Source organism: Cupressus sempervirens, chromosome 3 (assembly GCF_028749045.1).
Source record: "Cupressus sempervirens isolate cs-2001-9-10 chromosome 3, ASM2874904v1, whole genome shotgun sequence".
Lineage (NCBI taxonomy): Eukaryota > Viridiplantae > Streptophyta > Pinopsida > Cupressales > Cupressaceae > Cupressus > Cupressus sempervirens.
In genome coordinates, this window is record NC_143120.1 from 25,292,065 (window position 1) to 25,308,728 (window position 16,664).

The window sequence follows — 16,664 nt, forward strand, 5'->3', positions numbered from 1 at the left end:
ATAAAATGATGAGATTGTTGTATTAAACAAAAAAGTGGAATACTCCTTATATAGAAAGATTACATAAGATTTCTCCATAACAAAAAGGATCAAGAAGTACAGACACAAATTAAAGCTTTTAAAAATTGATTGACTGACAAAATAATAAGTTACTAACTAAACTACTTAAATGACCATTATAAGCTGAATATTACAATATTTCTCTAATAGGCTGATGGTTGAGGGATCTAGAATTCAAGCTCAAATATCTGGGAATCGGTGATAAAGAGGATCAGGATATGGCGATGTCATAAGCTGGAATCATGCAAGAATATGCCACTTATAGGCTAGTTGTTGCATTTAGGATACTCTAATCAGAGCGGGGCCAAAGCATAAGGGAAAAGGGCAGAGGGATGCAATTTTCACCATTACACAAACTTATAATGCAGTTATACTAAAGTATTGAGCAAATATAAACATACATATTGTCATTTTCATATTTAAAACACCTAAAATAACTGTTCTCATCAAATAATACGTTCTGCATGGTAAACCTATAAGATTACATTCTTTCCTATACAGCATATCTGATTGTTAGCCACTTGCAACTACGTATGTACTACATTATTTATATCGGAGCAGGGTTCTTTGTAATAGGAAGAGATCCATCATATGAACAAGTTGGCATATCAACTTTCTTTATCAACCGTGGCCCAGTAGGTGGACCATCCTTCCGTGGTCTTATATCCTGCATATAAAGACAAATGCCAATGAGCTGACAAACATGACATTGAAAAAAATAAGATGACCATAAAGAGTTGAACAAAAAATGAAGCAGCAGCTTGTACTTTTTTATTCCACTACAAGGAATCTGAAAGTATCGTCATTACTTCTTTTATAGAAGTTTCTTCTACTTTCCTTGCAGAATGCTTAGCTACTTTATTTGCTTGCTATTACAGACACCATGCAGATTAATAAAATAATCATAAAAAGACATTCATGCCAATTGGTACAATAACACAAACCGTTTTGTGTCCCTTATGATGATGTGCACTCAACCCTCCATTCAGAATGAAAGAAACAAGAATATTATCAAATAACAAACAGTGTGAAAGTTAAACAGAAAAAATAGAATATCTAAAGAGAAACGCAACAATTAAAGTGTTGAAAACTATGGGATGAAAGAAAAAGAATCAAACAATAGTGGTTTAACCCAAACGACAAACAATTATATATAAAGTTCATATAATGCAGCATATCAGCATCGTATAACTTAGTTACAAGAGTGCATAAACCCCAACAACAAACGATTATATATAAAATCACTAAAAGAGGCGTAATTCCATTTATTAAGAACAATTATACATAAAATCATATAATACGACATATTAGCATTGTAAATTTAGTTGGCTGAATTGTAAATTCAAAATCATGGGATCAAAAAGTAGCATAGAACGAGTGCCCATGTCCATACACAGTAATGTAGGATAGAGAGAAACCTGATCAAAAATTGCAGTAGGAAGAGCGAGTGTCACAACAGCATTCGGGACATCAACAATTCCTGAAAGTCTGACTTCACAAGGGCAACAAGATAAGAGCAAATAACTCTGCCAGGAAAAAAATTCAGTGTCAGAAAGCATAACCATAACAGGCCATGCATTGTCGATTTTCTTAAATACCTCTAACAAGTTTTGGTACACAGACAGACCTGTTCTTTGGAATATCCAAACTTGAAAAGATAATCAATAGCATTGAGAGCGGCTCTTTTAAATGCAATGCTTGCATCAAGGTAATGTTGACGGCCACTTTCATCCACACTGATACCTTCAAATACCAACCATTCTGAGAATCTTGGTTCTACAGGACCAATCTCAAAAATTGGGTTAACATGAAGCAATGTTGGCCCCATTGGAGTGAGATACTTTGCCATCCCACCTCTTATAATTTCGCATCTACAAGATTCGAATGCAGAAATCTTAAACCCAAGTAAATGGATACACTAAGAGGTGTGCATGAATGTGCTCTCACAGATGTAAGTTAACGTACATGTTCAAATTGTTCACCAAAATAAAATAATGCCAGAAAAAAAAGGTTCAATAGTAAATTCTAAAGTCGAGTGGCATTAGTTTCATAATGGTTGAAAACTTACTAAATCAAGCATAGGAGAAAATTCAAGAAGACACAATAGAGACAATTATATTGGGACATATAATAGACGAAATTTCTAAGTTGCTGAAAAATAAATATCATAATTCATAGAATTAAATTTTGATTACATTTGAATACAAAACATTGGCAACAATAGGAATCAGGAGTCACCTCCATAGTTCAGGCTATAAAGTTAGTTCTTGAACTTCTCAAAAACCATGAAACGGCAATATATTATCAGTTGTTACACAGGTAATGCTCTATTATCGCATCTTTATCTTCACACTGACTCGCATGAAAATTTCATAATATTTTTCAAAACAAACTTCTAAAATGTGAAATTATAAATTTAGGCTGCAAGTGGAAATCTAAAGAATTCATCACCATGTCCCAACTTATTCATATTCGTAAGATGCAGATATAAGAAAATCCCCAAATTCTGATATCAAAATCTGCACATATACATCTGCTATTGCAACTTAATATGATAAGAAATCAAGGCAATACATTGATATCTTGAATACACAATGGTTTGCAAACACCCATCATGAGAAATATCATGAAAACAGAGGTAGAAATGAACATTACAAGTCCTTAAAGACCTTCTGTAGCAGATCCTGAGTGTAAATAGCCAGCGACAATTGCCAAATCTGATAACTTATTCTCAATTGCAATCCTCCAACTGAAACAATAGGTATAATGAGCTATACAAGGAAACTCTTCAAGGTTGCTCAGACTTTTGAACCAACCCTATCCAGCAAGAACATGTCACTTCTAGGGTAAAACTGTGGTCTAGTTTCTTTTGCGAATTGATTTGGAAGTGGACCTAATTGAACATCCACAGTTGTACCTTCAAGTGTCAATCTGGGACTCATAAGCTGATGAGATATAATGACTATTTAATGACTATTTACACTAGGGATGAAGATAACAAGTTGGGTGGGTATGAATGCACTTAAGAACTCAACACGCTTCCTAAGAACATTGAACCTATAGTAAATTACACTTATCTAAAATGCTAAGAATGCCTTATAGAATTGAAATTAACCTTAAGGAACAACTTACACGAAAGTGACTTAAACACACTCTGCACTTACAGTAAAACAAATCCTTTACAACATACAAATTTAAAGCTTCATAGATATAGACTAAATTGTTTATATTGAAACCATGTGAAAGTACATTCCTTAATCCATGCCCTAAACACACTTTATCAATAATTTGGCTAATCAGATTATGTAATAAAGTGCTTTGATCAGAATTTAAGGATAACAACAGACTTCTTTCAGATCTTATAAAACAATCCATGTCCCTTAATATAATTCTGATAATGGAAATAGTTTACTCACTCGACAGGACAATAGTTAGTCTGTACTAGTAGTGTTGTGTGACAGTTCCTGTTCTTCTTCCATCGCCCATTCGATATCCATTCCTACTTCCTTCAATCTTTCTTTCTCTAGGCAAGGGTCTAGATACTCAACTTTTTTCGCCTGCAAACTTGTGACTGCCAACTCTTCTTCCTCAAGGCGTATCATGTCTATCATGTTCACTACTTTCCCCTTGGGACTATTAGCATCCTCATGGTTGCTTGGACCACACCATTGTAGACCATGCCTCCATCTCATTCCCTTCTCTGACAGTCTTGCGTGAAGTGGTCCCACTCATTGCATCTACAACACTGTATCATGGGCCGCCCCTTCACATCATACTCGATGTAGCTTTTGGATGTGTTATTATTGCTATTGTTAACTAACGGTTGTTGCTGATGGAGACAACCAAAGACTAGAATGAACACACAGGAAAAGGGAAATATTATTATCAATGAAAAATGCCCTAAAGGCTTACAATAGTATGACTCTGGAGAAAGAAATCCTCCACATAATACCCTCTCTCTAACTCCACTGAGAACTGCATTTACAATGCCAGAAGTGTTCTTAAATAAGCCCCAAATGGTTTAGGGTTAGGAATACATTCTACAATATGCCAGTTGGCATCCACTGCCAAAACAAAAGGTTCCAGAAATCACGTTAGAAGTCGGTGTAAAATTAGAAGAATTCAGAAACGGTAGTCCAACTTCTGAGAGGCATAACTTTTGAACTGTGACTCCGATTGACGAACCGTTTTGTAATGTTCCTTGTTATCAGTTTGAATTTTGCAGAGAAGAAAATCGATGGTTATGTGCCTAGGATTGGTCCCGTATGGATGAGGATGTGCCTAGAGTGCAGTGACAGAAGCCGTACGGTGACTATATGTTGCCTGTAGCAGTTCGTACGGGAGTTAACAAGAGTGCAAGATTCTTAGTAGGAAACTAAGTCCGTATGGTGAGTAGGTGGGCCACAGAAGACCGTACGGTCTATTGCCGTATGGTGGTATGTTTGCCGAAGGGAATGAGGAGGTGGTCGTACGGTAGATCACAAATGATCGTACGGGAACCACAAATCTAGCCGTACGCTGCACTATTATTATATTATGAATTGTGAATTATGAAGCGGGGCCAAATACAACACAGAGGAGCCATACGGGCATGAGGAGAAAGAGTGAATGATGGAGGCCGTATAGTAACATTCCAAGAGGCAATTATCAATGCAAACTAATTGATAATCAATAGTTTAGTTGCAAGAAAACTTACACAATTTGCACATTCAGAGACTAAACATTCACCAACAAGAACAGAGATGAAATTTAGCCTTTAGATTGCCCGAAACAGACTAGGGACACAATCGGAATAGGGTGAGGGTTTTGTTCCCATCGAAACTGAGCGAGCCAAATAGGGAAGGTCTTTCACTTCTAACATGGCGAACAAATTCCGAACTCCAACAGGAATCCGCAGTACAGAGAAAATATGATCCAAAAAACATACCTATTAACTACTACGAGCCGTGCTTAAATACCCATCGGAAAAAACTTTCCGAGGGTGTACAAAGATTAGCCGACGGTGACACAAACTACTATGACAAAATTAAATTTGGGTCCGAGTTAATTTAAACAATCGGCCCGTTACACAAAAAGAAAATTAAATACATTTATTTCTATTCGGGAACATTACACATTTACATTTCCGGAAAGCTCTCAAAGTGCTCTACAGCCCTATGGACCAGCTTTGCTCGTCCCCCATTTTTCGGCCCTATATGAGGCCGTTTAGTGCCCCGAATCTGACTTTGAAGCGCTCTTAGGAGGTCTCCAGAAAAATTTAAATTGCAATAACTTTCTAACCATAAAGCCTTTTGACCTGATTCTTTTTTTGGAGCGCTTTAAATTACAATTATAATCATCCCTCCAACTTACACCTTCTAACTCATCATAATTTTGGCTTAATTACAAAATAATCATTTTTTTGCATTTACACTTATCCCAAGGTGCTTAAAAACTCTAACCTAAAAAACTAATAATGGAATTGTGAGAGTTGGAACCTTTATTTGACCCAAATGGGTATCCAGAAATAAAAACAGATTAAATAGAAACTATCTCTAAGCATATTTTTGGGTGATACAGGATTGCCCTTACACCACTAGATGCTCTTGCATCAGTTGCAGTGCCTGCCAAGTGAGGCATTATAGTTTTTTGCTCGAGGTGATGTGGTGGGAGGAGTGGCCTGTTCTTTGGTGAAGAGCACTTGGGTGTCCCTCATCTCTGGGTTGTACAGGCACTCCTTAATCGAGTATTCCAATACTTGGCAAATGTTGCAAAATAGTTTTTTTTATATAGTTGGGTTTGGTATGCCCTTCACTTTTACATTTTGTACACCATAATTCTTTGCCCTCCTTTGTGGTTTCTTTCTCTACTCACATTTCTTTCATTATCCTGTCATCTCCTTATATTTATAAGATTGAATAATAAATAAATTAATAATTAGAATATAATAATAAATTAAATATAATTTATTATTATATATTATAAATATAATAATAAATTAGTAACATATTAATCAATATAATCATATCATTATATGATATGATTAAAATGTAATTAATAATATGATGAGTACAATAATATAATAAATAAATAATAATTATTAAAATATATAAACTATAATCTTACTCAAATATATTTTAAATTCTTAACGAATATATTATTAAAGATAATCACAACCTAATTTGAATGGTCATGAGCTCACACCAAATGGGTTATATATAGCAGAGGATGATCAAGAAACAAAGAATCATAATATGCATAGCATCAAATATAATATAAAACCCAGTTCACTTTTATCCATTTGATATTACCAAACATATTGAAAGCATGAGAATTATAACTGGGAAAACTATGAAAGGATCGGAAGAAGAAGAAGAATAGAGACAAACTCAATCCTTTGCAGTCAGCAAACAAGAAAATAATAGTGGAGGATATTCGTGGAGAAAGGTGCGCATATGTATTAAGGAGGATTATTATACAAATTCAGCACAAATACTAAGCCAAAAAAATGCTACCGGGAGACGTCCGCATGTGACAACGAATACATAAGGATAGCACTTGTGGGGACTTTGAAAGAATACCATTCAGGAAACTAATAAATTAATACAGTCAGCAAGCAATGTAGGGCAAAGACGAAAACAAACATCTAGGGAAAATCCAATTTAGTGAAGGTCAGAGGAAAGGAGAGAATCTCAATCAGTGTTGAAGAGCTTACACGATAGGTCCTTGAACAAAGAGCACCATATGAAAGGGAAGATCCAGCCAAGATTGGCATTGGTAGACTAATATTAGAATATACATTACAGGCAGAAATATAACCAGTGATAGCAGAGTAACAAGGACATGGATTAAACCAGTAACAAGAGAATGAATCATAGCTATGACTTCAATATACATACTTGTGTTGGAATTATGATATATTTGTCATTAGTGTAAACACTTATTCGGTTCTGAATGCTTACCGAACTCATCACTTAGTCTACAATGTATACCAAGCATTCAATGGTTACCTTATAAAGTTCAGCAGGTAAACAGTTCTCACCGAGCATTCCAGAGGATACCGAGTGAATGGGCAGTTCAACAGTGTTCACCGAGCACAAAAAGGTAAATAAAGGACTCAGTGTTCACCAAGCATAGGAAGGTAAATAAAGGACTCAGTGTTCACTGAGCACAGAAAGGTAAATAAAGGATTTAGTGTTCACCGAGCACAGGAAGGTAAATGAAGAACTCAGTGTTCACCGAGCAAAGCAAGGTAAATGAAGAACTCAGTGTTCACCGAGCAAAGCAAGTTAAATGAAGAGCTCAGTGTTCACCGACCAAAGGAAGGTAAATAAAGGACTCAGTGTTCACTGAGCACAACAAGGTAAACGAAGAAGTTAGCTTCTACCGAGTGACACTATATCTACCGAGTCACCAATGGTTACCGAGTTCCAAGCAGTGTTGTGTGGCTAGTATGAACTGAGCCTGTACTTCTACCGAGTGCATGACGATGCCGAGTAATGTAGTAGATGCCAAGTATCAGAAGGTCACCGAGTCAGCTTGAGGAACCCAAGTTTTCTACTATCTGGCCGACTTAGTAATATTTTGTTCACTTATGTTTTGGCCGACCTTGTAGTTGTAAATATTGGAATGGTATATATGTAATGTATGATATCATTTGTAGAAAGGCATGAGATGTATAAAAGAAAAGATTGATGTTCGCATGTACAGAGGATATTAAAAACTAACAGCAGAATAAAAAAGGAACACAACAAGGTCAACATAGGAGTAGAAAAGGTATATCTATCACATCAGGTGATCAATGCAAAAAGGATCTTATCAGCAAATAGTTGTAAGTAGATCCACTGCTTCATCCTAACAGGTGAATCAATTCATAAATCCTTTAACAGGGTGGACCTAACAGTCTTTTTGTAAATCTCCTAACAGAGTGCATACTTCACTGTATGTTTGTAAATCCTCTAACAAGATGGATCTAGCAGTCCTACTTGCTCCTAACAGGGCAGATCACCAGAAATGATCATTGTAAGCCTTAACCAGCCAACTTTATACTACAATATTGAAGTTTTGTGGGTATCATCCCCACCCCAGTTTTACTTTCTACTTGGAAGGTTTTTGGGTCACCAAATCTTTGTGTACATGTGCAATGAATGTTTGTTCCTTCAGTTATGTAGTAGTTTAGATGAATGATGGTGAATGGTTAAAATGCTGAATAAGATAAAAGTTTTATAAGTTATTGATTCACCCCTCCCCTCTCAGTAACCTACCTTATCCTGAATATTTCCAACAAGTTGATCCAGAATACTGTAGCATATTTGGGAGAAGACATATTTTTATGCCAACTCAGCATAGTGTGAAAGAGGCATCAAATAAGGAAGTGTAACCAACAACCATAGAGGAGTAGGTGTCTACGGCAATAAGGACTGGAAACCCATATGTTGACATCGGCAAGAGACAATGATATCCTTGGCTATCAATTTACAATCATTGAACAAGAAATAAGAATAAGATCCCAAATACATAACGGGCTGAATAACTATGGTTGGTCAAAACCATCAATCAAGAGATAGAACATACTAGAGGATATTCAAACTGCTTAGGGGAAAGAAGAAATGAGTTCGATAGAAGCATAATAAGCTGCAGAATGTTCTATGGAGGGATGCACAACATACATAGCTGAAAGATCCCTGATGGATCTCTTTTGATAAACTGCTGTAATTTTCTAAATTTAAATTTTTTGTTTTCCTGTTTATTAAATTCTCTTGTAGAACTAGATGGAAGTGCAGAAAGGTTGGATTCTTTTTGTGTTTTGAAGGTTTTACAACATAAAAAGGAATAGGGAACAACAAACATGAAACAAGACTGAAATAAATAAGGTATACAACAAAAATCAGAATTATTGCAAACCGTACCAGGCAGATTTGTCTGAATTATAGATCCAAGCAATAAATCCAATGCATTTTCCAAAGCTCACATACAAATTTGATGTCAAACTAGAAGGTAAAGATTGTTCTCGAATCCAACATACATTTGGAGGTGAATACAAGCAATACTCTATACACCACATGGTGTATCTGCTGCAAATGGCCTCCCACAGGCTGCAATGAACCATGTCCCAACTGGAAAGATGATATGCCATGCTGAAACCCCAATGAGAGTTGATGCCTCTGTCCTTAATCACCACGCACAATGCCTAAGAAATTTGGTGCCAAAGATTGCTGAGGGCTACGTCCCAGCCAATCACTAACTTGGGGTTTGTGTCCTAGCCTAGAAATCACTCATTCAGAGCAAATTCATAAACAAGTTGTCAAATATGCAAAAGATCATCTTAGAATGAAGCTTCTATCTCCTTATAACCCCTCTCAATTGCAAATCAAACCCTAAGTGTCTCCAAGTGGCGTTGGGTAGTGAAAGTGTTATAATTTCTTATTTAAAGTGGTCATGTTACTAGAAAATGACCTTTTTCCTCATAGACAGAAATTTGTTCATTGAATTGCCTGAGACCAATGAGAAAGATTTAGAGAATTTCGAGACCTTTTCAACGAGCTATCACACCATAGGATGCGCATCCAAATGAGGCCAAAAACCCCTTATTACTCCAAAATGGCTAATAATTTAGCCTTATTTAATTATTAAACGCTAACTTAGGAAATATTAAAAATATAACCCAAATAGCCACAAAATGCCCAACTGACATCACAAACCAAAAAATCATCATGTCACTTGTCTGTGATTGAAATCGGAAATCAAGGATCCATTGGCAGTCTTATCCTTAAAATCTAGGGATGCTCCTAAAATTTAGGAAACAAGCCCTATCCCTCTGAAACTGAACCCAAAGAGTAATCTCATAGAGACCCAACCTTGGGCAAGATCATACCTCCTAAAAAGTAGGAACTGCCTCCTAAAAACAAGGAACATCTCCCAACTGATCAATAACTGCCAAAACATCAAGTCCCCAACACTGAATAACCATACTGGGTCTCTATCCAACCCTGTCAGCCTACAAGACCCCATAATAAGCTGACTCACATGTCTCTGCTAGACTGAGCTAAAAGAGGGGACATGACAACAACCAACTACATAGTAGATAAATACTAGGGCAAATATGATCCTTAGAAACCCTTCTATTCCCAAAAACCCAGGATGGACTAGGGAAGGGAGGTACAATAGGGGCGATGTCCCCAGATCGCTCCACCTAGCACGAAGTGTTTCTTTGTATTGACTTGTATCACTTTAGTAACTAATAGGGGGGATAGCCCATAGAATTGTAGGGGTCCCCCACAATATAAGTCAATTTTCAGTACATAACTCCATAGATCTTGCTTGCTTGAGGAGGGCGTTTCCACATTTGCAGAGCCTTTCGACAGCGTAGCAGAGATACCTCTCTCTTGTCTTTCTCAGCTACCTTCTTGCCTTGGCTAGCTATGAGACACTGACAACCCAAGAATAAGCAGAGTAGCCCCAGCCAGGAAAGACGAATAACTATGGAAAGACAACTTATTTATTGTCTATGCATACTTACAAGGATAGGATGAATCATCGATACTAGAAGGAATCGACAATAATGATATAGATTGGCACAACAATATGTAGTATGGTGAAGCATCCAAGGAATTAGGAAATCCTCAACATTCTCTATAATACAATAGGTAGACTCATACAACATCGCATCAACATCTATAGACAAGAACATTGGTTTAAGTATCCACAACACTTGAGGAAAGAACACAAATTCAGACCATTGAATAAGAGTGATATGTGTGTGTGTGTGTGGATTTGAAATGGGGTTTCATTAAGACATGTGATAAAATGAGATACAATAAGAAATATATATAATAGCCAAGATCTATGAAGCTATATTGATAAGGAGTATGGGCTATGGAGAATTAGTAAGAAATGCAATATCAATGATAAAGCATCAAATGATTTAAAAGACAAAGTTGGTTAAAGATCAATTTACTAATTAGTTGTGTCCAAATTTAGAAAGAAATAAGTCTTTGTAGTTGAAATCAATTTTGAACTCCATTGGACTAGACACAGGACATTACACATCCACATCAAATCCTTTCGAAGTGCCTAGATAGTTTGGGACTCCCTTTTGCTGCCACCATCTCTATTATCATCACTCATTTTCTGCTTGTTGGAAGCATGAATGCTGATGATGCTTCTTTGGGGGAGTACTATAGAAATATGATTAGATCATTATCATGATGATATGTTACATTCATGACTGTGTTTGTCATTGATGTCAACATAGCAATTTTTTGTGGTATCTGACAGAAGAACAACGGTAAAGATCTAGTTGGTACAGAGAAATCGTTGAGCATTTTCACTAAGCGAGGTTAAAGGGAGATACTACTAAGTGTCTAGTATACACAGCTAACCTCAGAAGCATAAGTTATTAAGTCTTGAAGAAGTTATACAAGTTTTGGTGAAGACTGTTCTGAGATAGAGTTTACAGAAGCATATTCTAGTAAACTTGTTATATCTCTTAGTAGAATTGACAGTCTGAGAAGCCGAAGTTAAAGATGTGTAGAAGACATTTTGGAGATGATGTGGCTAAGCTCGCTAGTCATGATGTCACATATATGGAAAGTTATTCAAGTTACAAGGCGAAAGATTAATGTTATCGCTAAGTGTAACGTGTTCTTAATAAGGTCCTACAGTAATTAATTGAGAAGGTGTAATAGTTGACTTTGGGAATTGTTTTATGGATTCAGTATAAAGGAAGGACATTTTCCTTTATCATGTAGGAAATGTATGAACGATTGCAAGAAGCACGAAGAGTGTAATGTGAAGATAAGTAGAGTAGAGCGAAGTTGGAATAAACTTCATTGTCGAGGTTTTATTGTGAGATCCGAGGTTTGATATTTGGATACAAGATTCGTGACTTGGTCTACAAGGTCTGGCATTGATTGGTCTAGTTGACAGGATAGAGGAAAGAGGTTAAAGCATAGTACAGACAATTACTCTACAAGGAATAGTTGAGAGATCAGTTGGATAGTGAGTTCGGTGGTCTTGCCCCAGAAGTTGTTTGTATAGTGGGTCCTTCTACCTCCTACAACTCTTAACAGGGTTGACACAACTCCTAATAGGGTTGGAATCTCCTAACAGGGACTCATATGTACTAAATGTTGTAATAGACTCCTAACCGGGTCCATCCTCTAACAAGGAATATTTATATTAGTACATCATCTTGTGGGCATCATTCCCACCAGGGTTTTCCCTCTTATCAAGGGTTTCCATAGTTAACAAATCTGGTGTAATTGTATGTGCATCTTGTTATGGTTGTTTACTTTGATTGAATGGTTAAGTTTAATTAAGGTTGATAATTGTTTTAATTGGATGACTGATTCACCCCGCCCCTCAGTTATCTTGGTGGACTATTGTTTCTAACAATTGGTATAGGAGCATCAGGTCCTTGAAGATAAGGCTTAATAGCTTTGGGAGATCAGTGGCAATTTATTTCAAAAAAGATAGTCCTAAGTCTGATAGAGGAAATTTCGACACCTAAAAGATGGAGCTTCTTGGTGAGAGATCAGAATTGTGTACAAATTTAAGCATTGAGTTTCTAGATAGAAGCACAAGAAAAGACAGATCTAGATCCAAAGAAGACATGGAGATCAAGGAAGGTATTGATCTACTTATGAAAAGAGAACAAGAAGCCAGAAGGTATGAAAATTTGTGTTTTTTGGACATGTAATGAGTTTGGTCATTATGCATCTAAGTGTCTTAAAAGAGAGAAAAAGTATAAAGGAAAGTTCAAACCTAGAAGAGATAGAAACTGTTTGTATGCAAATGAAAAAAATGATTTTGATGAATAAGTAGTAAGTTCTAGTGATGATGAAATAAGATTTGTAGCTATTAAAAAAGAAAGTCCAGAGAAAATGGCTTTGGTATCACAAGTTGAAAAGAAATCTGATTGGATAATTGACAGTGGTTGTTCACATCATATGACTGGTGACATAAACAAGTTTGTTGACTTCAAAAGTCATGATGGAGGCATTGTTAGAGTTGGAAATAATGCAGCTTGCCATGTTAAAGGTACTGGATCTGTAACTCTTGATGGTAAGACTAACATTGAGGATGTATATTTTGTTGATGGTTTGAAACACAATCTTTTGAATGTCAGACAAATAGTGGATAAAGGTTATCAATTACAGTTCACAGAGAAGACATGCATGATCAGAGACAAAGATGGAAAGGTAATTGAAATAGGAACCAGATCTAGAGGTAATGTATTTCAGCTGGATCCCACTGAAATGACATGTTTGGCTGCATAGGTAGATGAGAGTTGGTTATGGCATAAAAGATTTTGTCATATAAACTTTGACAGCATTGTGAAAACTAGTAGTATGTTTGCAGTTAAAGATTTGCATAAGATTGTAAAGCCTACTAACACACTTTGCAAGGAGTGTGTATTGGCAAAGCATACCAGAATTTCTTTTTCCAACAAGAAGTTTAATACTATAGCAAAGTTGGAGATTGTACACACAGATCTTAGTGGTCGGACAAAGACTAAAGGATTCTATGGTGGAAGGTATTTCATGATTATTGTTGATGACTTTTCTAAAATGATGTGGGTTGCATTTCTTAAAGAAAAATCTGAGGCATTTGATAAGTTTAAGATATTCAAGAATAGAGTTGAGAATGAATCAAGTATGAATATTAAATGTTTAAGATCAGATAAAGGAGGAAGTTTACTTCAAATGAGTTTAACATCTTTTGTGAAGCTAATGGAATTGAAAGATAGTTTTCAGTTCCGAGAACCCCTGAACAAAATGGCATTTCAGAGAGAAGAAATAGGTTAGTAACAAAAGCAACAAGAGCTATGTTAGCTAAGAATGATGTATCCAAGATGTTTTGGAGAGAAGCTGTGAATACAACAATCTACACTATGAACAGAGTGCAAGTCAGGATAGACACAAAAAAGACCCCTTATGAACTATGGTTTGGTCACTCACCTACAATTAAGTATTTCATAATTTTTTGTACCAAATGTTACATCAAAAGAGATGATGATGTTGGTAAATTTGATGCTAGAAGTGTGAAGGTATGTTTCTTGGTTATTTATTGAAAAGTAGAGCTTATAGATGTTATAATCTAAGAATTAAGACCATTGTTGAAAGTGCAAATGTAAGAGTTGATGAGAAATTTAGGATACAAGAAAGAGTAGTTGATTACAATTTTGATGATGAGAATGTTGTTATTAAACCAAGGAATGATGAAGTATTCTTTGAGACTAACAATGATTTGTAGAATAAAGGTGAGCAAAGGCAGGAACAAAGCTCGAAACCTTCAATAGAGCTAAGAGTTGAGATAACAACTCCTACTTCTAGTAAGAATATGACAAAAAAATCCACTAGAGCAGATCATCAGAAGCAGAGATAAAGGTGTGATGACAAGAAGCAAAATCAATGAAGAACTATGTCTGATATCTCAACTTGAACCAAAGAAGTAGATGAGGCATGTAAAGATGACTATTGGAAGCAAGCTATGGAAGAAGAATTGGATCAAATAGTGAAGAATGAGACATGGGAATTGGTCCCCAGACCAGCAGACAAGAATGTGATAGGAACAAAATGGGTATTCAAGAACAAGATAAATGAACAAGGTGAAGTTGTAAGGAACAAAGCAAGATTGTATGTAAAGGTTACTCACAACAAGAAGGAATAGATTATGACAAAACCTATGCTCCTGTGGCAAGAATAAAAGCAGTGTCGTCGGGTCCCTTCAGGAAGGAAATTGTGTATCAGCCGACGGGTCCCTTCGGAAAGGAAATTGTATCTCAGCCGATGGTAAATAGTTTGTAGCGGACATAATGTATCTGGCCGACGGATACCTTCGGGAAAGTATTTGTAACCCCTTCGGGAAGCATTGTAATCATCAGATCTGATCATTGAAGTATAATGTAATGTTCTGGCATATGCGAATAATAATAATAAGAGTTTTGCTGTTTGTGTTTGTGTTCACTATCTGTGTGCAATTCTTATTTAACCTATGCCCCTCAACCCCGCCGGGGGCGTTGCCCCCTGGACCCCCAGCCGTTACGGATATCAGTTGTGAGAGTCTGACCAGTTGAGAAGACTTAGAGCTGCTGTAGGCATGGAGTGTCTGTGTACCAGAGGCACTGAGAGTAGGTGTTGGCCGTGAGGCTGTCTTGGTGGATGCGTAAAGAGCTCGGGAGGAGCTGATCATCCAGTTGGAGGTAGTGCAGCGACACTTGGTTCAGTGTACTCAGAATTGGAAAGCAGAAAGCGGCATAGGTGGCTATCAGGGTCAGATGTCAGATTGGCTAAGGTGACAGTGTTGAAGACCAGCTAGTCAGTCAATGTATTTTGGTTGTTGATTTGTCTAAGAGATTTTGTAATAGTCGTCAGGAGACGACTTTTCTTTTTGGGGGGGATGATGTTGTCGGGTCCCTTCGGGAAGGAAATTGTGTATCAGCCGATGAGTCCCTTCGGAAAGGAAATTGTATCTCAGTCGACGGGTCCCTTCGAAAAAGTTCTTGTTATGTAGCCGACGGGTAAATAGTTTGTAGCGGACATAATGTATCTGGCCGATGGATACCTTCGGGAAAGTTCTTCGGAAAGTATTTATAACCCTTTCGGGAAGCATTGTAATCATCAAATTTGATCATTGAAGCATAATGTAATGTTCTGGCATATGCGAATAATAATAATAGGAGTTCTGTTGTTTGTGTTCGTGTTCACTATCTGTGTGCAATTCTTAATTAACCTATGCGGTAAGCAAGCAATAAGGTTATTCTTAGCTTATGCAACACATAAAAAATTCAAAGTTTATCAAATGGATGTCAAGTCAGCATTTCTAAATGGAGAGTTTGAAGAAGAGGTATATAAAGAACAACCTGAAGGTTTTCCTTTAATAGATGACAAGGACATAGTATGCAGATTGAAGAAAGCATTGTATGGCCTAAAGCAAATACCCAAAACTTGGTATGCAAGGTTGGACAAGCATTTAACAAAGCTTGGATTTAGCAATAGTATGACAGACAGTATACTGGAAAGAAATAGATGATGGATTGATGATTTTAGTAACATTTGTTGATGATATCATATTGGAGGAAATGATGATGAAAGTGACAAGTTTGCAAAAGAAATGAAGGAATTTGAAATGAGCATCATAGGAGAGATGAAATACTTCCTAGGATTACAAATTGTCTAGGATAAAGAAGGAATCTTTATTTCTTAGACTAAGTATTTGAAAGATCTACTGAAAAGGTTTGGTTTGAAAAAGATGTAAACTAGTTGGAACACCTATGGTAACTGGACATAAGTTATCTACAAAGGATGAGACATCTACTGTTGAGCAAAAGAAATATAGATCTATGATTGGAGAGTTGCAATATTTGACTCACACAAGGCTGGATATAGCAAATGCAGTTGGAATTGTTGCAAAATTTGTAATGGGCACCCCTGAATGTCCCAAAAACTAAACCAAATTGCTGAAAGGAATTATGTCAAACAGTTTGCATTCAACTTCTTAAAACCCCTTATAACTCTGGAAATCAAACGTTTATTTGTTTGTTGTGTTTCGTGCATGGAATTGGTATCATACAACATAAACAAGAAAGAAACTACAACAATATGCAAAGTGGAAATGAACTG

At 36.4% G+C, this 16,664-nt stretch overlaps 1 protein-coding gene across 15 annotated transcripts in view; it reads right to left on the minus strand.

Moving 5' to 3' along the window:
* Positions 1-417: 417 nt before the first annotated feature.
* Positions 418-16,664, minus strand: part of LOC149564583 (uncharacterized) — a 292,402-nt gene continuing 276,155 nt past the window's right edge. For 14 of the 15 annotated variants that reach the window (XM_089818136.1, XM_089818133.1, XM_089818134.1 and 11 more), the window contains 3 exons: positions 1,688-1,931; positions 1,479-1,586; positions 418-727 (listed from right to left, as the gene is read on the minus strand). In XM_089818136.1, coding sequence (XP_089674262.1) covers positions 608-727; positions 1,479-1,586; positions 1,688-1,931 — 472 coding nt within the window. In that variant the 3' untranslated portion in view covers positions 418-607. The remainder of the gene's footprint in view (positions 728-1,478; positions 1,587-1,687; positions 1,932-16,664) is intronic. The other variant, XR_016361859.1, reaches the window with a different exon arrangement.